The sequence below is a fragment of the Ciconia boyciana genome, chromosome 2 (assembly GCF_034638445.1).
Source record: "Ciconia boyciana chromosome 2, ASM3463844v1, whole genome shotgun sequence".
Lineage (NCBI taxonomy): Eukaryota > Metazoa > Chordata > Aves > Ciconiiformes > Ciconiidae > Ciconia > Ciconia boyciana.
Window position 1 is genome coordinate 138,624,106 of NC_132935.1, and position 27,491 is coordinate 138,651,596.

General features: G+C 34.9%; 1 protein-coding gene across 1 annotated transcript in view; it reads right to left on the reverse strand.

Annotated features, from left to right (window-relative positions):
- The window catches only part of PHF14 (PHD finger protein 14), a 170,195-nt gene that overhangs the window by 129,937 nt on the left and 12,767 nt on the right, over positions 1 to 27,491 (reverse strand). The window contains 5 exon segments of the mRNA XM_072854214.1: positions 245 to 391; positions 2,294 to 2,431; positions 4,701 to 4,812; positions 12,622 to 12,781; positions 23,333 to 23,477. Coding sequence (XP_072710315.1) covers positions 245 to 391; positions 2,294 to 2,431; positions 4,701 to 4,812; positions 12,622 to 12,781; positions 23,333 to 23,477 — 702 coding nt within the window.

A 27,491-nucleotide genomic window follows, 5' to 3' on the forward strand; every position in this document is an offset into this window, starting at 1 on the left:
AACCAAACAAAGTAAGATTTTTCAATTCAGACAAGCATAGATATCCCTATTTGATTAGTTTATTGAGAATTGTTCTTAGAGACCAAAACCTACAAATAATTCACTGCTTTGTTAAATGACCATGCACTATCAATATATTTCACATTTCATTTCCTACTAGAATAACAATTTCCCAGCCTCTTAATTTCTTTCCTGGTTAACATGGATGATTAATACAGATGCATTTGTGTCATGAATACAATACCTGAGCTTCTGGCGAGAGCTGTTTTTCTCTTTCCTGCAAGGACATTTTACAGTAAGATTGTAATGCCAAGTAGTTCTTCCGCTTCCATTTTCTGTCTAACCTGTCCGCATGCTGTTTACAATAAGCAAAAAAAGGGTCAGCTATATCCTGTTTCAGAGAAAACAAAGGGGAAGGAACGAAAATAAAGTAAGACATACAAGGCCAAAAGGCTCTGAACAGCACAAACATTCTGGCAATCAGTTCACATGTTCAGACATATTTTTTTAAAAAAATTAATATGTATGTTTCCAAATCAATTTTGTCATGTTGATATAATTTACCATATAAAGTGGTTTTCCATTGTTTTCATTGCGTGACCCTAAACATTTTTAAATGCATTAACTATTTAACTCTCTACTGTTCAATCTCTATTTTCTTATTCCCAGAAGAAACAGCAGAAGAAATTCTTAAGTACAAACTCATTTAATATACAACACGTATTGTTAACTTCCTGTTGCTTCACTGTGTCATCTTTTGCATTATATCCTACAAGGGATTAACAGTTCTGAATAATACAAAAGGCGATATATTTGGTTTTCTCAAATGATTTTCCAAATGTTTTTGGTGGCTATACCCCCACGTGATTTATCATCTCTCAGATGAATTTTTTATTTTTTTTCCATTTTTCTCTTCACTCCATCAGATCTGCACATTATCATGGCTGTAAGTTTATAGCAACTTTTAGCGCTTGCAAACCTTGCAAGTGGACTACAAATATCTGAGCCATGAGGAGATATGGTTTGAGAAGTATATTTCATTGCCAGTGTATTTTCAAAAGTGTAGAAACATCATCATAAGTCTACAGACTAAGAACAACTTAAGGAGTAAACTTTATGAAGGAGGACTGGTTTTACTCCACCTATCAAACACAGACCAATAAAATCTACACAGGCTTTCCTTGCAAACATATTTTATTTTTATTTAGATTTTCAGAATGTGTGACAACTTACTTTCAAAAATTAGGAATTAGATTCTAAATTCTAAAAATTTAGAATCTAATACCTAAAATTAGATTCTGTGAGGCCTTGATTAAAAACATTTTGGTTACAGAAAACATGTAAGAAAATTTTAAGGTGGAAAGGCAAGTAAATACATATGCCTAGAAGAAATTCACACAGTGTTTGAAGAATCAACATTACGTGTAATCTATTAGGGACAACAACAATGAGGTAATTGTACTATATTCCTACTTTTCAATCTCACAGAAGAAAGTATTTTGTCATTCCTTTAAGAATCACTTAGTGGCCTGCTCTTTTCAGAAACAAAGGTGTCAATGTCAATAGTGTAAGTAATGCTTGTTTGTGTGTTTGTTACCTGTGGTACTTCCTAAAGCAATAAGAAGTTAAATTGTGCAGCTATGAACATGACAGGCTTAATCCAATACATATCAGGATGAAATCTGGCAACCTAAAAGTACTTATATCATAAAAATGAATTTGGAAGTAGGAGCTTCAAATCTAAATTGCTTTAATCATATTACAGGAAGAACAGATATTAAAAAGTTACCAGTAGGTTATAAATGTTTGCTTTTCATTCTGATTCCCAAGATTAATGTTACCACAAGGCAAGTCATATACCTGTACTGCAATTTGAAGAAAATACTGGAAAACATGCATGAAAAAATGGCATTAGAAATGTAGTTAACTTCTGAAGACAGTCCTATTTGCTATGAAACAGATTAATATACTACATAAACAGCTAGGTAAGTATGTCGACCTAGGTGAAGTTCAAGAATTAGTTTTAGAATTCATGTCTGTATTGACTGATAGTCTATTAAGCCAACTTCTGTGTTAACCTTCTCTATCCCTTTTCCAGGCCATTTCAAAAGGTGCTCAGAGTTGGACAATTTGGTGAACAAAGAGCCCTCCCTGGACAGTCCCTTTACTTGGCCTATGACTTGCTACCGATTTACAAGAACTTTGCTCAGGGTTAGTCAGCAAAAAAGGCACAATTTCAGATCATCTTCCCAAGTTTTTGATACAACTCTTATTCTACCCTTTCCATAGCTACCTCTTCTGCTGCTGCTTCTGAGAGGAGGCCTTCCTTCTGAGCGCAGGTCACATGGAAATAAGCTCTGCACATCCCAGCATCACAACTAATGCAAACACCAGTTCTGGCAAAACGAGCATCTTCGCAAAAACTGCATTCCTTTATAAAGAAGAGTGGAAAATGCTACAGTAAATATTTCAAGTGTGTTTTGCCTAATATTTGACAATTTACATCTTGCATACAAAAACCAAACAGGTAGGTTTACTCCTGGGTGGTACAGAAACCAAGTATACTGCTGACAATTGACACTACTTAAAACTTCACCCCTTTCCAACCCCCATTATTGATTTCATTTTCAACTAGCAATGAAAAAGTGCTTAAACAACCGAAACAGCATGTTGGATGAATTTTTATATAAACCTCCATGTCTTGTATTCCCCTTCAGAGCAACAACTAAATAGCACCCAAGCAATTCAAGCACAATTACTTATGTAAGTACGGTATCATAAAACAACATTACTACTCAGCAAATGTTCAACTGTTCAACAAGTTCAGAGGACAAACAACAAAAAAAGAGCAGTGCTCTGGATGACTGAAAACCATAGATAATTACATAGATGTCCTTTGATAAGCAACGAATGAGGAGCAAATACGTGACAATGCAGAAAGAAATACTCAAGAATTGCAAATATCAGTAAAGAAGGTTGTGATTCACTTAAACACTGCACTAGGGCTTCAGCTACATGCATTCTAGACACAGCCGTTCGCAACACAGCAAACTGACATCCCCTAATGTGACCTGGAAAAAAACCCCAAACTTATTTTTCAGCCAGATCAATCCCTCACTCTGTTTCACCACAAATTTATACTAAACAACTGTGCCAGCAAACTAGAGTGATGAGCGCATAAGCAGGAACAAGGAAATGGGAACATGGGCTGCTTAAGAAGTGCTGCTATCCAGTGCATTAAGATGATCTAAAATTATACAGGTGTGCATGTCTTAATCTCTCACATGCTGAATACAGAGCAAAGCTGTGCATCACCTAGAGAAAATATCTCCATGCAGAAAGTTAAACAACAACAGAAAGGAATGGCAAAGAAAACTCAGTGATTGAAGAATCTCAAAACACCGCATATACTACCCTAAAAGGGCACCCTTCAGCTCTGCAACAGCAACATGTAACAGATAAGAAATGAAATTAAAAATAATATATTAAGGTGGTTTTGCAGGGGGATATTTAGCTAAGTAAGCTGTAACTTCCACACTTGATACAGCAAACAGCATTTGTTTACAGCTCTGTGAGAGTAATGAGTCCTCATCTGTGCAGTTCACTTTCACCTTACTCACAGTAATAAAATACACCCAAATTCTTAGCCCGGCTCCTATACATCACTCTTGTTAATTAAAAAAAAAAAATAGAATGCATGATTCATTGCAACAACAGTTTGTAGGGTTTTGGGAGCTTGCTCTGACTTTCTGTTATACAAACATTTCTAAGCAATGCTAAATGCCTCAGCAAGCCCATGCTGAACATGCTCCTGATACAGGTATGTTGCACATGGGTAATCCAAAGTGTAATAATATATTATTACTTATTGTAATAATATTATATTATTACTTGTAATAATTGTAATAATTGTAATAATATTATATTGTTACTTATTGTAATAATATATTATTATTATAATATATTATAAATAATATATTTTATATATTATATGTATTTTTAGAAACGTACTATATATTTTCATTTAGTATTCAACTTGACCAATAGACTTGCCAGAAAATGAAATTGATTATGAAAATGAAGCATTAGAGCAGCAGGAGTACAACCACCTTCCCTCACATTAGCCTGATAGACACGGCTTCTCCACACTGTTCCCATTAGCTCCAGAAACAGTATTTAGCAAATTACTGAGTGCTGTCCTCTGCCCATTGCAATGGTTTTTGGCATGGTTTGTGTGTGATCACTTTTGATCTGGATTGAAAACATTTACATGTAAAACCATTTTAATTTTAGAGCCATTTTTCTGTTCAAGTTGAGGGCCCCATGTTGTTGTGTTTTGGTTTTTTTTAAATACTGCTTTGCAGCAACCTTTTTGTATGCATTCTAACTTACAATTATATAGACTCTAATTCTTACTGAATGTACATCTGTCACTTTCTCAAATCAACCTAACCTTCCATTTCTCCATTTCACATCCCATAAATCCTCTTCATTTTCCATCCACATTTTGGCAATCTGCCACTTACTGACTTTAACAGCAGTAAGGAAAATAGAAAGAAAGAGGGAGGGAAGAGCAATGGTATAACAACCATGAACAAGCTTCACATCATTTTTATGCAATTGCTATAAACAAGAAAAATAAAGTATGTAAAAATGTAAAATAAAGCTACTTGTTGGCAGTACATCTCTTCTAAACCTACCTTGGCACCGTACTTTGAGTAATTCATTTCTGTAAGCGTTACTGGCCGCAGTTTGTCAATATCTCCAAATGCCACTCCTGGAACATAGAGGGCACAAACAATATGGACCCACCTAAAACAGCAGATAAAATTAGGTTACTGTTATCAACATTTTGTTCCTATATTACACTCACCATTTGCAGATTTCAGATGCTAGAAGAAATGTGTTTGAAGGAAAATACATTAGAAGCAAGGAGAGAATGCGTATTTGGAGTTCAGCAGCTCACACACTGAACCACAGAGTAAGGCTTTTCAAAGCCACTGGGATTGCTCTGCCTGTCTGGATCAAGGGCTGGGCTACCATCACCTTTCTGTTCTGATGGCTCTTAAGTGAGGCTCCACACCGCTTTTTATGCAACATGAAACACATATGAACAGTTTGATATTACTTATAAAGCTAAGGCAGACAGATACTTTCATGATGGGGCAGGGCATGGGAAGGGGAGGAACAAAATTATACAGGTAGTCACAGCAACACTGCGCTCTAGGCATATAGCTATGAAGTACCTACAACACAGCATCAGTCAGACTTTGCATTGTTATAGTCACACCTGTTAGTATCACCAAAACTAACTAGTTTTAAGCAACACGGATAGGAGCTGCATTCAGTTATAAACATACCTGAACTGTATTACAGAAATGCCTATCTGAAACTCAGATGAACAGACTGTTACTTAGTTGTACTCTTCTTCACTGGCCATAAACAAATGGAGGGTAATAGGTCTAAATCTTCAGCCCTGAGGGGCATAAAATGAGACAGCATGAATCTGGACCTCAGTGTCTAGTAATAAATACAACACAATGGTAACGGCTTCAGCCTCAAGTCTGTCTTTGACAGACTTCTTCATAATCTCCTGAAACTCTCAGTTACCAAAAGACAGCCTTGCAGCAGAAGACAATTTTCTTCTTCTTATGTAATGAACACTTTCTAAAAGATCCAACTCTCACTGTCACAAACCATCAGTTAGTGACAAACTCAAAATCTGTTCTACACAGCATGCACAACTCAAGTCAACTGAGACAAACTATTCCAAAAAACAAAGTGTTTCTCCCCAAAATAATCTTTCTGTTTTATCAAAATTCCAGAAACTATTTGCTACCCCTTGCTAAGTCACCTGGTGGAAGCAAACTTTCACAGACAGAAGGTCAGGATTGCTACTTTCTGTTATCTTTATCAAGAGAACAGCCTTACAATTGCAGAGATGTGCAGCTACCACTTTCAACCTATGAGCTCCCAGATTACATCGGATACAACTAGATATTTTGGACATAAGTGAGCTGAAATACCCTGTGTTTGACCCTTAGGAAGTATTTAATTCAGCGCTTTATGATCTTCCCAGTCATTAACGTTTAACAGTAAATGTATCACTAGAGAAGACTAGAACTTCTGTTCTGTTCTAATAGAATCATGGAATCTACTCCCTGTATTCAAGATGACTCATAATGCTGCCAGAAACACTTATTCCCTTGGCTCTTTCATTACCCCACACACTGCAATTTCCCAATCTCCCTAAATACCAGGGATTCAGCACAGACCTGTTACCACCTACTTAAATGTGCATCCATGCTGCCGTGCTCTTTTTTTCCAAACTTCTACCACTGTTTAGCCTATCTCTTCTTCCTCTTTGTTTTGTGTGCTAATTAAAAAAAATTCAATTGAACCAGAGCAATAGGATCCTGGTTTTACCTGCATTTAAACAGCATGTTTGTTAACCCGTTATTAACTGGCTGTCTACAGATGAAATACTGAAGCTGATGGTTACACTAATCAGGTGCCACATGTAATCCTGATTTCCCATGTTTCCCAAATCAGCCTGTTTCTGATTGGTGGTCCTTAGACCTGCAATGCTGGAATTTATCATATTCAGAATTATTAAGTTTCATGTTAATTATATATGACTCATATATCCTAACAGAAATTCCAAAAAAGCAAGATATGAAAGGTTCAGTAGCAAGTTCAAAAATACATATACATTTAAGTCTTTACAAAAGAAAACAATGATCTTGCAATGTAAAAAATTGGTGGACAGACTATTTATTTAGCATTTTCCCCAAAAATAGTCCATGATAACGACTGGATAACAGAAAAATCCCAGTAAGAAACTACTTAGAAGCCATTAACTCACTTCACTCTGTAAGAAATTTCTCAGTAAATCTCACATAAGTCAAAACACTGACTGATCCATAGTGTCTTATCCGACAAGACTCTTTTCACCTGTGTATTTGAAAACAAGTTTTTACCCTATCGTTAAATCACTTGGGTTTGAGATGCTAAGTGGTAAATTCCCTTTAAAACATGAAAACTTAAAAAATGAGAAGAATGTATATCCTAAATACAAATTCACATGCAACAACTGCATTGCTTTGTCTTTACAGATTTTACTAGGGTTCTCCACATCCACAAAACGGTTTGGTCACAGCACTGTAACTACTGGAAGAATCAAAGAAAATTTGAAGTTTAAAGATGAGTTACAACCTTGTCTTTAAATAACCTGGTACAAATATGACAGCATGCTAGCTGCCAGAGAACAAGCTGCGATACTCAAGTGTTCTGCCAAACTTCTTGCTGCTCAGACAGGGAGTAAAGCTCATCACTGTTTTTATTACAGTATAAACATGCCAGCATGCCAGCACAACCTCCTAACTTAATACAATGTTATATGCAAAAAATAAGATTCTTCTCATTACTATATGAAAAGTGCATCTTCTGTCTCCCTCCCCACAAAAGCAATGGAAGCACAAGATATTCCTGCAGAGGAGCAATGGAGCACCTAGTACCATCTCTGCCCTTCCATGCTGTATCCAGGACTGGCTGTAGTTTGGCCTAAATCACTACCATACCTTTATGAAATATTCTTCTATGAAAAAAGCATATGTGCGTGCATAATGCGTATTTTGGTATATATTATGCATTTACTAAAATAAAGACCTCATTTAAATGAGCATGCTCTACTTGTTTTCAAAAGGAATCAAAGTACTTTTTTTTTTAAAAGCAAAATACCACATGCAGAATGAGACCTATAACCTTGAGATAAAGAGACTGCTTGTTTGTAAATAAAAAACATCTAAATTCTGTAGGGTTTATTTTCTATACCCTTCAACTGATTTAAGATGTGTTATATAGAACAAATTTGTATAAACAGAAGTTAGACATCTCCACAATTACTATTCTTAACAAAAATCCAAGGTTCTGGTTGGAGATTTTTGATAGTAAGTTTTAATATAGCCTCCTAAATGTACCCTCCAAAGTTCAATATAAAGATAAACATCTACTACAAGCAGCTGCTTCTCAATTTAATTTGCACAGTTTTTTCATGCTCCACTGGTGTATTAAATGCTGCTGCACTCTGTAGGAGTTTATCTATGATAAACCCAACAGCTGGCTGCTTGCTTTATACTGACCTTCTCAAAATGTTTTAGTACATGTCACCCAAGTATTACACTATTACAGATTTAAGCTGCCATTTCAGTGTGATTGGCACACAAGTGCCTCATTTCTTTAACCACCTATATGTGAACTCAGACCTGAATCTTTATTAAAAAACATACAGAAGTCAGTCAAGTTCACAGCTGAAGCAATTTCAGCTGCTTTTAATACCAGTTCTAAATATTTTCCTGCTCATTTGTTTAGCTGCACATGTTTTAGAAGCTTGTAATTAAGACAAATTGGGTAATCAAAGAAGAATAATCTTCCTTGTTACTTTACCATCCATTTAGCTTGGAGCAATGATGACAGATGTTGATTAGGGAAGAAGAAAAACTCCATACCGAAACAAGGACAGAATTCATATTCTTGGATAATAGCATTTTGAGAAATAAAATTTCATAAATTCACATTTACGCTTGTGAAACTGAGAGGTTAATGTGAAAAGGCTTCTGCTGAGAGATTAAGCACCTCATTATTCTAATGATTCACCTTTCACATAGGAACAGAGAAATTATTCCAACTTGATTATGAAGAGAAACTGAATAGGTTTGGTCTCGCTTTTGTGTAATTTCCAGCACCAATGCATATGAAGAATTTCTTTTAAAAAGGTGGTAAGGGGATGAAGAGCAATGGTGAGTTAAAGGATTCTGCTATTCAGTAGTCTCTCTCTGCTAGTATTTCAAGAAAAGAACTGAATTGGGTTGCAGTTTATTGAGTACACTGAAAACATAATGGACATTGCCTGCCCCAAGACCCTACCCTTAGCCTGTAGTGCCCCATTACCCTTGAGAATTAAAATTTGTAAATAAATGATAGAAAGAAAGAGAGCACAGGAATTTTCACATGGTAGTTAGTATTTGTTTTTTATAGCACATAAGCTCTATTCATCTGGGAGAATAAACTTATACTTGTTCACGATAGCCACATTACATTATCTAGCAGGTAAAAATACAATAACGATAATAAATTAATGTGTTAATGCCCAAAATCACCAAAGCAGGCATGTGCTTCTGCACAGAGAACCAGTGTCATAGAGGAAACACTTCCACATTAACCAAAAGCATACTACCATTTTACAAGAAGAAAATTAAGCAATTTTTTAAATGTTGACGGTAGTTTCTATTCTGGTTACATGGGAAATTACATATATAGTGCTTAAACTGCCTTACAGAACACAGGAATAAAAAGGCTGAAATAAAATTTGCCAGGTGATATTGATTCTCACATTTCCTAACTGTTAGACAATTGACTTTAGCCTTTCAAAACATTTTTTCCATACAGCAGCAGTATTATTAAAATAGAAAACTGAACTGAGAAGTACAATTTAATTGTGTAACAGCTTTATAAGGGAGACGCACAGACACTGTTGAACCTAAGACAGACCAAAAACTGAGCATTTGAACTCCAAAAGTATTTAAAAAGAAATACTATGGGGTCAGAATTATTCACTACAAATCCTGACTCACTTGTGTAACTTTTTTTTTTTTTAATAGCACAGTATTTTCTTCTGTTTCCCCTTTATAAGATGCATGTAGAAGACATGAAGGAAAAAAAGATTTCTTTTACATGCTGTATGTATATCTTTATAATGCATCTCAGCTACAAATTGAGAAGCTGAGCTCAATGTATATTCAGTGGAGAAAGGCAGATGCCTCCACGGGTTATTGCTAGCATCTGCACCCAGTGGTCAAAGTTCAGTGTTACGAATACCCTCGTTATCTCTTTATTCCCAACACAAACTCAAATTGTTTTTGCTATCAGGAAAAAATACAAACTAAGGGAGAAATGCAAGGGCATGTACAATTTAATCCAAAAAAACTGAATCAGCTTATGACATTTTAATACCGTATTTACTTTTCTGAAGACAGACAACACAGTATGTCAAAAAAGTTTTCCAAAACATCATCCTGAGCTCTGCTGAGCTTTTAATGATGGCAGGACCAGATTGTTACAGTATTAGCAACAGTAAAGCCTGTGTAAGACAAGAAAGTTAAAAAAAACAATCAATCAAACAAAAAAAAACCCCAAAAAACAAACCAGCAAACACCAAAGAACTGGGAAAAAAAGGGGGAAAAAAGGACAGATACGGATATGCTTATGCACACATTACAAGATAGCTGTATACTTAAGTGATAACATATACAAAAGCTTACTAACACAGATGATAAGATTGAACTTTTTACTTCATTTTAACTCACTTCCTAGCATTTGTGCAAGACTAACGAGGGAACTCTTCACAATGAGTAGGAAAAACCATGAAGATCCCTATAAACCACATACTATATTTTGTGATTTCCTAGTACAAAATATGTTGTTCTACAAAATATAGCTAAGTGTAAATAGTAATGTGTCTATGAATTCAGATTAAAAAACACAAAAGGTTTTACAGTAACACATGTTGACACTTCTGAATTTTAGAGTACTTAAAGTATTTGTACTAATACTGAATATTTAACTGGATTCTTTCCAGCTCATCCATCATTACCAGTTAAGATATGTCTGCAGACTTTTATATTCCTACATCTCAGATACATTCAAACAGGATTAAGAAAGCTTCTCTTTCCTCTCAACAGCCTTACCAACAATAATTATTGCCTTCCTGCGTTAATATGATCAATGAAAAGCTTATGAAAGGCCCAGCATCTGAAAGTTTAGTATATTACCACACACCTGCAATTTATATAATTGTAAAATGTATGGAAAGACAACTTAACTGTCATGGTCTTTAAAAAACAAAACAAAACACCACACACACACACAAAACCCCCACCCACCAAAAAACAGTAACACTAGCCATAAATCAGACATCACTGATAATCCTGCTCTCTCCTTTATTATAGAAAATTAGTTACCACTAATATCTACATCTTAATTTATTTTCCAAATGTGACACGAATGGAAGACATCACATGAGAATTAATCTGCTTACTCTCTGCTAACTCTTTACCTGCTTAATGATTACTCTTAATCTGCTTACTCTTTACCTGAAGTCCTTCCTAAAAAGTCCACCTCTGGCTGGAAATTATGAGAAGTGAAGCATACTCTCAAAAATGAAGAATATAATTAATTCTCATCATTTAAAATAATTATAATATACTAGGTCTGTCTGAATACCTTTAGCACAACTTCAGTATAATTTTGTTATTTTTTTACACTACCTGACATCAGCAATGCCCAGTCCTTAGCTCTCCTAAAAAGCAGGATGGAGTTGTCCTCCCACTTCCATCATACTTAAAAGTCAATAGATTTGAGCAGAGTTTGTACAAGGTTGCAGTGACGCTACCTTGCATGAAGCAGAATACTACAGAAAGGATAAAGTCTACTTTTCCTTCCTTGAAATGGAGCACATGCTTTGATTTTCCCAATGGCCACATATCTCTCCCAACCCACTATGACACAAAGTCTGGAAGGTATTTTCCCCCTCTGCGGCAGACTTCATCATTCTGTTTTGTGGCATTATTAACTAAAGAAGAGCACTTCAGTGTTTTGCTACTCTTCAGGACTAACCATGAAAGCAGCATAATACTAGCAAGGCATAAAATGCAGCTTTCTGGCAGCTGATTAAATTGAACTAGCAGAACACATGCTCAGATTCCACAGAGATTGACCAGCAGATACCAAACACTACAAGCTCAGTCACCATGAGAGAACCAGTGTGAGCAGCCCCAGCAGCTGTCCTTGGTAGAACATATAATACTATTCAGCAGTGAGGCTCAAGGGACTCAAACCCTGCTTTTCTCACTGCAACCTCCAAGCTTGAGCAAACCCAAAACAGCTACACAATTTTTCTTAGGTTTCTGATCCCCAGTCCCTGATGTCAATAGTTCAAACCATTAGTTAAGTGAGAGAAGTCTTTCATGCTGTTATCCTTGCAGATGTCTGAATACTGAGTAAGAGTTTATGGGATATTAACCTCCTCTACACAGGAAACCTTTTTGTTTAAATGTAAACTGCATTCCTGATGCAAAAAAAAAAAAAAAGTTTCTTTTTCAAGACTCCCATCACCTTCACTAGTATGGTTTTTTGTTAAAAAAGATGAATCACACAAGTAGTTCAAGGTAACAAAGAAAGGTCTTCTAGTATATCCAGTAAGGCATCTATATACATATAAAAATATATGGTGACTTCATACTGAAGAAAAGGATTTATCAGTCCCTGAAGTAAACGGTGATATTTGTTTAACCTAGGCACATCGTTTGCTCATAGGTCCATGCGTCACCTTAAGACAACATTTTCATATATTATAATGGGCATGAAGAATATTAGGAGCACACGAAAAATTAAGTGATTGAGTATCCAAAGAGCACCCAACTCAAAAGTGAGATGAGAGAGAGAGGACATCAACAATAAAGTTTAATTTATGACACTGTCTCCTATAGGAACAGACTAGAGCAAAACCCAATCTTTTAAATGTAAGACGACATCAAATTCAAAACATCACTTCTCCAGTCTTACCTGCCTGCATCAGTCTCCTTGAAGATCCCATCCTGGTTAGGACACAATTCACAACTAGGTGTGACACCACATTTGCATGCATCACAAAACCAAGGTTCTGTGGAATTTTCTGAAGCTGAGCTCATGATAGAGTCACTTTCTCCATCAACACCATAGCAACCTACACACACGAAAAATGGAAGACCAATATAAGAAAAGACAACTGTAAAAGCAGACAGTTGTCAGTTATGATTTCAGCAGGAAACATACACACATATACATTCAGAGGAATGATACTGAAAGTCCCAAGAAAGCTTACAATATTTTTGCAAATATTATCTTTAGTGCAAAATTTACATTTTAGAGACCCTAATTCTAAGAAGTGATCTATTCTATGTGACTGTCTTCGATTACAACTGAAAAACAAGAAGAAAAAGGCTGTTTTACTGTATTCTTTTAGCAACGCTTGGTGTTCTTCCATGTATCTATTAAGTAAGAAAATAAGACTTAAAGCAACCAACAAGAACTGAGAAAAACTCAAAGCATTTTTTCAAATAAATAAATATATTTCAAGTTAAATGCAACAAGCTAAAGAAAATTTTAAAAATCCCAATAAAACACTGATCAATTACACTATTTTATGGAGATATTTACAAGAACGGTTCTTCATTCCTTTATTATTATCCTATAAGATCCTGTATACCACATCCCACTCCTCTCCTCCAGCGTGGCAGGTGTAGTGCTTATGTTGAGCTACCTATCTTCCCATGCAACCTGTGAAGTCTGCTTTCAATTGGATCAACAATCTAATCCAAATTATAACATGGTTTTTTGAATATTAGGACCAACTGAAGAATCCATGTGTCTCATGGGTCAGATTGCAGATTTGTGAGCATCTGCAGGCTTCTCTTGGATATTCCTATCTCTCTCCTTCTCCCTGTCTGAAATGAATGTTATTGGGGGGGGTGGGGGTCGGTGTTGTGGGTTTGGGGTTTTTTTAGTGGTTGATTATGCCAGTAGTATCCAGTCAACAAATATGCACCCCACTTTTCCACTTTGCATTCAGCATCCAAATCAACCACAAGAGAATATACACATGAAATAAAAAACACTATTTGTGTACTTTAAGGACTGAGTTTAAAAGACCTTCTATAACTTCAAAACAAAAGTATAGTTTGCAAAGCACAGATTGAGAGTTTTGAGATACCAGATTGGTGATTGATGAAGTATATTAATTTTTTTTTTTAAGCATTCTCATTTTTACCTGATTTTAAATTATGGCTAAACTCAATCATTCAGTTTCTCCATTCTTCTTTGGTATATCCACTGTATTCTTTATGACTGTTAAGGTGTCTATGCATGCTTAATCACCAAAAATTTAGGAAAACAGTATTTTTAAAGTGATTTAAAAGCTTGTTATTTAAATTTTGCACAAGAATAAGAGTAGTGTTATTACTACTGCAAATGACAAAAAGGAAAATCTTAAAGCTTAACACCACAAGAGTCTATTTCTGCATATGTAACATTTTGAACATTTATCTGTTATTCAACAAAAGAAGAATATGATTTCATTGTCAACACTTAAAACACAGTAGAGACTTTACTAAAAGATTAAATTCCGCTATTTGTCAAAAACAGTGATCAAGTCAACATTTGTGCTTGCAGAACAGTTAAATTATTGCATTCTGCAATTAAATAGCAACATGATTTGCTACTTTGGTTCATTACCCACTGACTGTAATAAAATAGCAACAGTGCTCTAACTCCCCTTGTGACAGAAACAGAGCTCTGCATAATGGACTAAAACTACATTCAGGAAATGAGCAATAACACTGTAGGAACCGTTTAAGAAATATAGTCTTCCATTGCAGAATGAGGATCATCAGTAAGAATTAACATAAGAAGCCAGAATGTTTCTTTTCATTATAAAAGTATTACAGAATCAAAGGACAAGTGATGTGCAGAAGTACATTCACAGACAAGTTTCATTAGGTATATAAAATATCATATAGCTCACACATAAGGTAACTCCATTTTCTTTATAATGTGGTACCAGCTTTAAGTAGTATTCCAGAAAGTCATTTTTTAAGTTCTAATACCACAATCTTGAACACACACCAGTAAAGGTTCTCTTAAGCAATTAATGTACAAACACACAGCCCATTGATATCATAGAGCTGATGAATAATTAAGCTTTTTATAATTCCTACAGACTTCTTAACATATTAACATTTTCCTAAATGTACTTGTTAAAAATTACCTAACACTATAGAAACAGTAATACTTTAATAATTCCTACTCAAGTCTTGGGACCCAACAGCTGAAGTTTAAATTTGATCTAATAATACTTAAAAAAATTAAAAGCTGAGTCCCAAAATTAATTAGAAACCACTTGTTAAGCTGTATTTTTTGCTAAGGGTACGCAAGTATTTTAACCCAGTATTTTTCTTATGTTTGCTATAAAGAGTCATTTGCTGCTTTTGGGTTAAGTGACAACAGAAACCAAAGGAGACATCAAATTTTGTCAATGTAATATCCATATGGATAATACAAATCTGTTGAACAGCTGTATTCATAAAATGTCTCTAAAGCTACAATCTGTAAGATGACAAACCTTGCATGTGGTTTTGACACCAAAAATCAATATGTATATAAAGAAAAATAAATTCCTTTAAAAAAACTAGCAGTGAAAGTTCCTTGCAGGCCAAAAATATATAGTGAAGCAAAAAATTACTAGTAGCTTAATTTTTAAATAATAAAACTTTCATGATTCAAAACCAGCAAAATAACTTGGAACAAAAAATAATCAATGACAAAATATATTTGTCCTGATTCAAAGAACGACAGATAACACAATGATGATGTCATTTGACATTAAGATGCCACATGTGTACACACAGGAGGAGATGCAATGTTTGTTTTTCAAATGTACAAGGAACAAAAAACCCCACTTTATTTCACTTCAGTTAAGATATGAAGGCAAAAGCAGTTTCAGAACAAAACCCTATTGTAGAAATATGTCAATGTTGCTAAAACTTTGAATTTCAGTCCAAGTAAGTAAATTTGGAATAAAGAAAAGCTAAGATCATTATAGCATTCACCTGGGATGTGAAAGAGTCTGAAGCCTCTGCCCAGTCCAAACCAGAGCAAGGATATTAATCTATTCTCCCATAACCAGTGCTCTGATCACAGGTGGTAGTTATTCCAGAATAAACACCTCAATTTCTTCTGGGAGTTGCTCCACTTCTATATGTAACATTACAGTATTTATTGTACTAGATGTTTACTAATTCTGCAGCCTAACTGCAGCAGGTCAAAATTGTTCCAACATATTGTGAAATAAAAAAACTTCAATACCTTACATTTTTCAATAAATGGAAATCTACTTTCTGGTTATTAACTAGCAACCATAATGAAAACCCTGGCAAAGCTGAGGAATGCTGCTCACCTAGTAAGTGTCTGTAGTGTCAAAATTAAAAAAACCCAAAGTTTCAAAATTTCTCAATATACTGACTTTATTTTTTTCTCTTGTTATCACAAGTTGCAATACTAACTGCCAACAGAAAAACTAATTTGATCAGATTAACATCACATTTTTAAACAACAGAATGCTATACACAACTTGTCAAAATTTAGAATAGTGGATAAACAGATTATCAAATACATTCAAGCAAGCAGATGCAATTAATTAACACTAATGAAAAAGATGAACTTGCAGTTCCAGACCACACTTTCAGCTGCTTTCACTCTCCAGTTTCAAGTAACTTCATTATAGTAATGCTAAAGGATTCATATTTCCCTTAATAAGTTGAAACTGGGGGAAAAAAAGTGTTTTCTACTGCATGGCTATAATTGAATTTTTGTGTATTAAATCACAACTACAGTATAAAAGGCACTTGATAAAAAAACCTAAATGCACTTTTGTCCAAACCTGGCTGAAAAGTTACGATATACAGATCAAGAGTTCAGAGTTTTTAAAAACACCTCTATTTTCATATTTTTACTATAGTAATAGTCTTTCATCTGTAACAGACAATTACCTCTTTAAATAAGCCATTTTAGGATCCTTAAAATTGCTGAGTACAACAAAGGTTCAACTTACTACTGTCTGCCTTCTTTTCCTATGCTGAAAGAATTATTTTGGTCCTATTAACAAAAATTTTGAAGAGCATTATTTTTATGACTCTTTAAAATGCATAGACATGGAGATATGAACCTGCTGCTTGATAAATCATTCCATTCTAGTATTAAACTGTTACACTGATGAGCAAGAAAAAGTTGTGCAATCCCACTTTCCTGTATGAATTGTTGGGAATTGCTGGTTTTGGAACAGAAAGCAGTGTTAAGGGCTCGCTACAAGTAAATCTCCCAAGCAACATCAGGACGTAATCTTTAGGTTCTTTCTAAAAGCACCACAGTTGTGTAGATGGTGTGACTACCTAAGGACTGAAAGGACAACAGAGAAAAGCATACACATCTTGTAAACAATATGTTTGGTTTCAGTTATTATCACTGCACCTGTGACCTACTCACCTAAGTCAACCACCTGCCCCTTTGACCAGAAAATAAGTTGAAGAAAATAAAACAACTTTTAAACACTTAGCTTAAAATGCATGCTACCGTTCCTTAATGTTCACAAAAATTCTGAATTTTGGATCTCTAGAATACCTGAGAACCCCTTTTCAACTAAAGTTCATTAAATCCTCATGTTTATATATTCTTAGATTACTGTATCACAACTGTAATGTCTGTCACCTCTTTGAATACCTCTTACTCTAAACGATAAAACTGGTTTAGTACAATATTAACCTATCAATTTAAACACATGAAAGTCAAGAAATTAAAACTCTCACAACATTTACTGTTCCACAAATGGCATCTATATATTACAATTACAGCCAAGTTGTCTATGGAACGTATGTCATTTTATTCCCTGATTTTAAAGTCATTGTACTCTGTCAATAGCCTATTTTTTATGTGATTGTCATTAAAACAAAATTGCAAACACTTTAAAATGCTACCATTAAAACAATTGTTCTGAAATTTATACCACTGAGGGAAACAGGAAGACAGACCTAATTCTTGCCTTGGCTGCATCTGTTCCTCTGTCTCTTTGGAAGGGTAATTTTTTGCCAGTCAAACAGAACATCTGCATACGCTAACTACATCTACATATACTCTGAAACATGATCTTATTAGAAAGATCACAAAAACATGAACTTTAAGGTAAACTATAACTTTGCAAAAATAAATGCTGTGAGATCACAGTATTTAAAATATGTACATTCAATCCTTATTGGACCAACAGTTTAGAATAAAGACATTAATCACTTCACGCATCAAATTCAGAATAGTATTTTTATTTAGTAAATGGAGAGTACTAAAGTACACGATTTTGCAAAATGAATTTTTATACCAGACAGCAGCAGACTAGGGTAAGCAGAAAAACTGAAATGCAAAAACGTTTTACTACACTGTAAATCATATGGCGACTACACAATTGCTTTTAGCGAGAGAAATTTTATTCCCTGCCATACACATCACAGTAAAGTAAAAAACAAATAGAGGGGATGGAAAAGAAACAGCTGGAAAAGTGTAGAACTTTTCTCATTTAATTCAAAGCAACTAACCCAAGAGCAATAGCTGGCAAGTGTACTACCTACAGTTATGGAACATGCTATGATATGTACCAGACATTTTCTTCAGACACACTGCAATCAATATGTCAAAAAAACTGACACCACAGTTGGGGGTGTCCTGCTATTACAAGATCTTACCACAAAAGCATTTATCCAAAATGACTGATTAGTCCCTAAAGAAGATTTTTATTAAAAAAAATGAGAATTATCTCCACACAGAAGTAAAAACTCTGAAAAGCAATGGTACTACTACAAATTCAATAAGAAAGATTTTTTTCTCTAGCAATGTAAACATTTTTCCTTTTTCTGGGATAAAAAAAAAGGACAAATTTTTAATTAATGGACTTTTAATTAATTACAGGCTGTTTAGACATAAAAGATGAATGCAAAGTATGAGTGGGTATTAAATTAGCATTACATGCATGCTATTTACGCAGTTTTAGAGGCAGTTACAGATTTCTATAATTTTGAACCAGTTATCTGCTCCACAAAGTTTACAGATATTGGGAAGTGTGTCTGCAGAGCAAAGATGGCTTTTGGACAAGTGATACAGGCCATGCAGGCGATATGAACATCACAAAGCAAACAGTTGCACTGGAAAGGAAACTGAATTTCTAGCAATCTCAAAACCTGTCAGTAAGGCACGTAAAAGCGTTTATTAAGGGTCCACAACTCTAGGTCTGAATCAGAATCGCCCTCTAACTGTTGGTCATGTTGCTCTGTTCCACATGAGCACTGGCAGAGTTGCTCCCAGATGAGCTATCACCCCTCTTTTCCCATGGAAGACCTCATGTAATAGTTTATTAACACAAGCAAGCAAACCAAAAGGAATACAAATCATGACTGACCAGGCAGCTACTGCACCAGGTACTCAAGAGGAAAAGGCGCTACTACCAAGTACCCAGGTGCATGAGTAATGCCTAAGTATGCACAGTGCTAGAAAATTGGGCTAGAAAAATCCAAAACTTACCGGAGCAAGGGAGAATGGACATCTAGACCCTGCCTGAATTAAAACACAAGGCAGCATTAGCTTACCAACTGAAAGAGGGTAACAGATTCTTGCCAACAACTATGCTGGCATGCAGCCACTTAGGGATCGCAACTGGAAGGCTCACCTTCTGTGAAGGGGACACACTGTCACATGGGACCTGCCCTTTGACCAGTAGCTACCAGTAGAGCAAGAGGGAAGGAAGGGAGACCTGGTGTCCAGAAGAAGTAGGCTCGACCCAAGGGCAGCATTTTCATGGCTAGTAAATAACTTCATATTAAATACAGAGGTGGCCACTATAGAAAAACCTTTCCCAGTCACCTGAAAGGTTCTGTGGTACACAGAATCTTCTACTTCAGCAGAGCACAAAGGCACAAGCCAAGGGTAAAAGACCCCTTCCTGTGCAGTAAAACAGTTTCTGTAATAGGCAACAAGGAGAGAGAAAATAAGGTCTTCAGGGAAAGAATAATCAAACCACCAATATCATTATTATGTGGGTCCCTGGGCAGGACACCAGTAGGGTGGGAAAGGAGTGCACTTCCTTCCAAATCAGTATCTACAGGGCTATAGAAAAGTAGGGAAAACGTATCAATTTATAACACAACTTGACATTGCATAAAAAAAACTATGAAGAACAACCCCGGGGTATTCCAGAGCTTTGTTTGGGCATTTCAGGATAACAGGCATCTTCAATTTGAGATTCTAGGAAAAAGACAACTACTAAGTATCAAAATCAGTTCACAGGAAACAGGCATATTATTCTTCCCAACTGCAGGCAAACACAGGTAAACATCACTGCATCAATTTCTATCGCATTCATAAATAGGAGCCTCTTCATTGAATACTGTGCTAGAAACTGCGTTTTCTGAAAAACTCAAAAGATCAAATATTAGAACAAATTTCAGGACACAGCATGGTGTCTGCAGCCACAGCAATCTACCTACTAAAGGAAACCTACAGAAACAAGCTCAAATTCTTGGATTCCAATGTGTTTACAAAACCAACTCACTTATTACTGGAACACATTTTTCAAACTACAAAGCAGCTGTGTATAGGAGTACAAAGGACTTCTTACAATACAGCCTATGTCAATGATCTGGGCACACACTTATGAGGTACAGAGTAAAGCCAATGATATTAAGAGTAAACCTTGCCTCTATTAACATTAAAAAAATAATTCTCAAGGTTGCAAGAAATGTTTATATGATTAGACAGCAATTATTTCTTCAACTACTTCTCAATTTATATTTGGAAATCACCCGAGTTGAATGATTAAGCCAACAGGAACAAAAAGTAATTGCTTTTGTATTTTGGTTTTGACTGCAGCTTCTTTATGATAGTCTGTGTCTTCATTTATTACTCATGCATTCAGAAGTAATACAATGAGCCAATGACCACTGGGCAGGAGTGCAGAAATCTCCAAGTTATTGAACATATGTATATATAAGATCACTGAAACAAACTAAAGCTTCAAAGGTTCCAAACTTCTTAATAAAATTTTGATTTGCTGCAAGCGATTATTGAAACAAATTACTGAAAAAAAGCTCTGATACAAAATAGTACCTGCTCTTACTTATCATTATAAAATATCAAAGTACATAAAAAACACACCAAAATAAATGTTCATTTCTACTTAAAACTATATTATTGTATTTACAAATTGATGTACCTATCTGGCAATTAAACATACACATAAAATGTCAAGTAAACTTCAAAATTGCCTTTACTGTAGATTTGAAGTTCAGCTTCTCACTGGGGAAATTTACGCTTTTATCACAGTCAACAATTACTTTCACCCATTCAGCTTGCTTATTTTTTCTAAGACTTCACCTATTCAAACAGAACTTCACAAATGCTTTACATATGGTTTTAAGTATTTACTATTAAAATAAACTGTAAACAGCTAAACTTTCAGCTGTAAGTGTGAAAAATTAACCAACATCCTTAGTCAATTAGCTTGTACAGACTGTAGAACTTGCCAGAATAAACTAGCACTTTAAATGTTCTGAATTAATCTATTTTACTTTGTCACAATAACAACAAAAGAAAAATATATACATTTCACTCGTTATATGAGTGAGACTATAGGCAATCTTTGCCTGTAACACTTTAAAAAGAAGAATGGAGGCAATTACTTTAGACAGATTTTGAACTACTAAAGTTCAAGTGACTTTTGAACTATGGAACTATTTTCCTGTGGAGAAAAGCCAGCTATAATCTTACCTTTTGTAGGGACAAAGGTTTAGTAAACTAAACAAAATAAGGAAGTGATCTTCTGGGGATTTTTAAGGCACCCCTCTAGAATAAAAAACAAATTTGCCATCATTTTATTCTATAAAGGCAGAAGATAATTTTTCTATCACAATCATTCTGCACGTTAACATGACTAACTGTACAATCATTAAATAAATCTTGTAGAAGAATTTTCAGGGAGCTCCACAGCTTTAGGGTTTAGATGTACTGACTGCATATAATGTTTGGGGAATTCTCAAATAGGCATTCATAACTATCACCAAAAGACACTTCCATTCAATTTTTCTCTTCTCATGAGTTAATATTAGACTGTGCTAGGGAAAGAAAAAGTCTATGAAGATTCTATAAAACTAACTTTTAGTAGCTTACTGCATCTTGAATTGAATATATTCTGCACAGCATTTTCCAAGAACTTCACAGACAGAGAAAGGAATTCTGCAAGCATACCAAGACACCTAAATTTAGGAGTCCAACACTTGTTACAGTCCATGAAGACCTGACTAATGCCCTCAAATGCACCTAGAGTATAATTCAGCTCATCATAAATTAGGTCAACTAAATTTTTCTCTAAGCTCCATTGACAGTACTGATTAGCTCTTCAAAGGACCACAACAGGAGTTCAGGAGTTAGAGTACATGTTGACACTTAATATAAGGCACCCGAACCTGAGGACAGAAATTCCATCCTCAGTTTCCTAACTGATGTTAAGCAAAGAATTGAACTACAGCTCAATACATGAAAAATACTGTTTTGAAACAATTTTCAATCCGATATGAGAAAACAAAAGGGGAATAGGGGATTAAGAAAAGCACTTCCTACCTGAAAATGCATGCTAAACAGCTCCAAAAAATGTTAAAATTATGGGAGTTACATAAGTTAAATAAATGCCTTTTATGCTTTTGAAGAATGAAAGTCTACCTTCTTTTCATTTCAAGGATTGAAGTAGTCTATCTCATTTTCCTTGGAAACCTTAAAAAAAAGTGAAGGCCTAAAAAGGTACAGGATATCAGAAATGCTAAAAAAAAAAAAGAAACCTTATTAATGAAGAAAAAAACAGTCTGGATTTGGTTTTTGTTTTTTCAATAAAATGGGTATGCCCCTCTGTCTTAGGACCTACCCCACCTTCCATCTCAAGAGAAAGAGCAACAACACACAATATAGCCTCACCTTCCCTGTAAGGCTGTTAAAATTCCATACGCTCACCTCAGAATTATTCTGGAAGTGTTTCTTTAAAACCAGAGCTCCTACATTCATAACACACACATAGACTAGATTTCGAAACAATTAGCGAAACAATGATTTGAGTATGTTTTAACTCTAAAATTTCCCCATTTCAAATTTTCAGTGAAAATTATGAGAAAGTTCAAGGCTAGCTGTTTTCACTTATAACTAAATGCCATCGACAATTCCTTTCTCTTCTCCTCCCCATCACTCTGCCTTTTTGGTACAGCAAAAATATATGTAAAAAACCCTTCCCTTTTAGAAGGCCTCCTATTCTCGTGATCTTATATCACAGTTATGCAATCAAATTTGTATACTGAAATAGGTAAGACAAAAATACATTTAATATAATATCGTAAAGCCCTGAAAATACAATCTGTAGCTCCAGTTTTTGCATACTGCGATTTATTATATAGGTATCTATAGACCATGTCCTGTCCCATAGTTGCTTATATTTGCTTCACTGAAGTAGAAGATGGATGTTGCACCACTAAAAAGCATCCATGTACTATTACAAAAAATTACCTGCCAGAGTTCAAAGGCTTCATTTTTTTAAAGAAAGCAAGTCAACATTTTATTAAAAGCAAAGCATATGCTTTCCTCCCGCAATGAGAATGAAGGGTTGTATTACCTTCATGCACTGTTATTCCACAGTTGTCACACTGGATTATTTCATCAGCATCTTCACTGTTATCTCCAAGACAAACGCAACAAATCAAAATATGGTCCATTTTCTGGGAACTCCAATTTTGAGACTTCTCAAGGATCAATGAGTCCTAATATTGAAAAATGAAGACACATGGATTATGCCAGGAACTTCAATTTTATTTAAAACAAACAAAAGATCTGTTATTTGCTCAATTTTGCACAACAAACAAAAAAAGATGGAAAATTATTTTCCCAAGAATAAAAGCTTCTTTGTTGTCAAAACATTTAAACTTCATCCACAAATATAAGAGCTGGGAGAAAAGATGGATACAATCTGATCTCAATATACCTAGAGATCTGTTAAGTTCCAAAGGCCAGAGTAGGGTCTTATTTCCTCAGACAGAAACATACATATCTTTAAACCATTTATGTTCTACAAAAAGGAACAAGTACACACACCTAAGAAACCATTTAAAAGCAAAAAAAACCCCACCAAGGCCAAAGGTGACCTTCAAATGTCCCAACATTCAGAAAAGTTGCTTCATTTTTTTAAAATTTGCACCTTCCCAAAAAAAAAAAAAAGTCCCATAGATCTTAAAAATCTGAAAATAAACAGCTAACACAAGCCTGACAAGTCTTCACTTATGTAAAATATAACAAATTATCAACTCAGTTCTATTTTGTTGTAATGCAAATTTATATGTCTCTATGGTATACCATATGATTTATTAAAGCTGTAACAACTTATTTTCTTCTGATTACATACAGGAGTAAGGATTTGCAGAACAAGTACATTGCGCTGTTTTGGCAACCTTCAATGTGAACTACACCACTTAAAAAGAATGTGGCTTTTAATAGAGAATTTCTCTAAAGAAACATAGAAAAGTGTTTCACAAACCAAATAAAGCTGTCTGTAAATTTTAATTTTTTTCATAAACACCATTGAGGCTTATTATTTTCATTGTGAGGTACAGCCACCTCGTCTTCTGCAGTTTCATGGCTTCCATACATTTTCTTTTATTTTTATACTAAAAGCAAACACTGAGCTTGAACTACCTTCACTGGTGATATGAAGGCATATAGGGAAGTGTGAAATTAGGCACACCAGTAAAAATTAATCATTGCAGGATAAAGAAACAGCAATAGTTTCATAGCAGATGCTGACAGTTCAAGCCTAAATGGCATCCATTCAATATATTAGAGATCTGAGAATATTCTAAAACTGATATGGTATCCTACAAGAAAAAAGAATAAATTAAGCTGGGAGATGCCCTCTCAAACATCTTTTTCATATTCCAACCCCCCATTTGTGACATAAAACATAGCATCAATACTGTGCCTGTGTAGCCTAAGTAGATAAAAAGTATCATGAATGCTACCTGAAGTAGGTATTCTTCCTCAAGGATCTTAAATTCTCACACTAATCTATGCAATCATGATAGCCTCTCAATCTGATACATTAAGTCTCCACACAAAATTTTCAATGAATCATTAATGAAGTTTCCTTGTACTTTAGGTTTATGTGGGCAGGTATATGGGGGGTGAGGGGGGAAATCTTTGCTTGATTTTAAAGTAAGATAAAGGGGTAAAATAATCTTACCACCCAAAGCTGGACTGAAAGAGTTTACCTCAAGTAATAGAGGTGGCTTGTTATAATGTTTTTGACCTAGGAAAGGTCAAACACATACTTCTAGCACTTAGGAAAGACTTCTGGATCTCCTATCCATTTTCTCTAAACAATGTAAGGAAACATGACCTGTAAAAAAAAACAACTCATCTAGAGGTAAAAATAAAAGATTATACAACCATTCACACGGTCATGCTTGCTTACAGGAAGGCTACTAATTGTGAAAAATACAAAATTCTTCCCTAGAGTTCAGACTTACGGAACATTTCTTCCAACATCCTCCTTTTAGGACAAAGTTGCAAAGCATTTTGAGGAAAGCAAGAAACTTGCACATTTTTTTCAAAAATACTGTGGCCCGTCATTACTCAGAATACAGACATTTAGCTTACCATTCACATTACAGATAGGAAAACGGCAGTAGATACTCCCTAACTTTGGCAGATTAATTGTGCAATGGCACAGACTTCTCAGAGCTGCATCTTGCAGCTCTACAGAAATCAGCTTTTTCTGACAGTACATTCGACTTACACCGTTATTTGGCTTCACTAACAGAAGCTTAAAAGAAATCTGCGATCTCTACTGTTATAGAAGCCCAAGGTCTGGTAATTAAAAAAAAAGAAAAAAAAAAGAAACCCCAAACTATTACTTTAAATTAAATAAACAGAACTGCACTGTAAAAACAACACTTAAATAACAATAGCTGTTTAGGCAGTGAGAACATATGCAAACATGGGTAAAAAAAAAGAAACAAGCAATGATGGAAGGACATCAAATTTGGATCTAATGTTAGGATCCCCATCCATTATGATTTACCTTATGTGAAGACAGCCAACAGGTCAAACAGAGCAGCAGAATGACTTAATTTTCTATGCAGACATGGAGAGGGAGTGACCTGGAACGTATGCTGCTCTCCCCTGCTTAGTCCATGTAAGCACCTGAAAGACCCCATCCCAGAAGCTGACCCTACTTGTCTAAAGCATGGGAACTTTTACTTAGAGATGGTAACAGCTGCCACCTCCTGAACAAGTCCTGTTCCCTACTCAAGTAAGAGAAGGGATTTCAGCTGAATCACTATGTAACTCCCACTTCTGTGGTGTTAATGAAGAAAGTGAGCATTTCAAGCTATATGCCTATATATTTCTAACTTTAAAGGAATTAAAAAAAAATAATTAATAAAATAGCCACCTCACTGAGAATAGAAGAATCCCATAGAGGTACCAATTATAAAAACAGAAAAGCACCATTTATCTATTAATGATGCTTGACCCTAGGAAAAGAAAGATAAGTTTGTCTTCTGTGCTTAACACAGTAGAAAAGCACATAGTATTTCATTACAACACAGGTTAAAATACTGTATATCCAGACCTCAAAATATTTTTGTAAAATGTAGAAAAATAAAATAAAAATCACACAGGAACAAAAACCAAACAACCCAGCCCCAACATCCAGCCTCAAAAAGTAAGTAAAGGAAAGGAAGAATGCATATTAAGGACACTACTATATGTTCAGAGTTAATTACCTGAACATTCTTTCATAAATTAATTATGCATTCAGACATCTGTTTTTCTAAGAACTTAGCTTCTGCAGTGTAAAGAGATTTTGCTAGATTTTCCTGCTAGATACGTTTTGTTTGGGTTTTTTTACTATTTTAAAATATTGTAGTAGTGGAGAGTGTATTGTTACAATACAGTTGAATATAAATCTAAAAACTACAGTCTATAATCCAGTCTACAGATACGTACTGTTGCAAAATTTCTTGTTAAAGACTTACTCATAAACAGTGCTTTGCTTTAAATGCAGTAAATTATCACTTACAAAATTAGAATTTGAACTTCAAATTTTCAAATTTTTATTTTATCTTTTGTTCAATGTCCTAAATCCAAGGCAAGAACAGAATCTGAGGTCCATGTATATTAAGAAGCTTCGCAAAAGATACATCAGAGACAGCTCTGGTTTTCTGAAACAGGGCTAATTTTCCAAGTCAATGGAAATTATGGACATATTCAAGAATATATCCCTAAGAATGTAGACTCACATCTCCACTCTGATATGGAAAACAACCCTGAAAGAAAACTGCCTATCTCTATTTGAAGTTCTGATCATCAGTATTGGTAGAGCACTTTCAGCTCCTGAGCCAAGAGAACACAGGTAATGACACTAGAATTACAGAGCTAGACAATGAAAGAAGATGCCTATACAAAAAGTAAAAAAAAAAAAAAACACCAAACAAATTATGCTTTTTTTTCCCCAATCACAATTATTACTAGTAATTAAAACAGCACAGCTCGTTCACAATCATATATATAGAATACGTAACAAAGTATCTGAAACGGAGACAACTGATTCTTCCAAATACTCTGTTTAGTTCCCTGTCATTTTACACATTAAAATAAAGATTAAATGGAACAGCAGAACTTTAAATAGTGCCATACCATTATCATTTATCAAACGTTATGTTGACATTGCAATTATTTCTGGAAAACTGAATGGAGATTTTACAGCAACTCTTTTTACT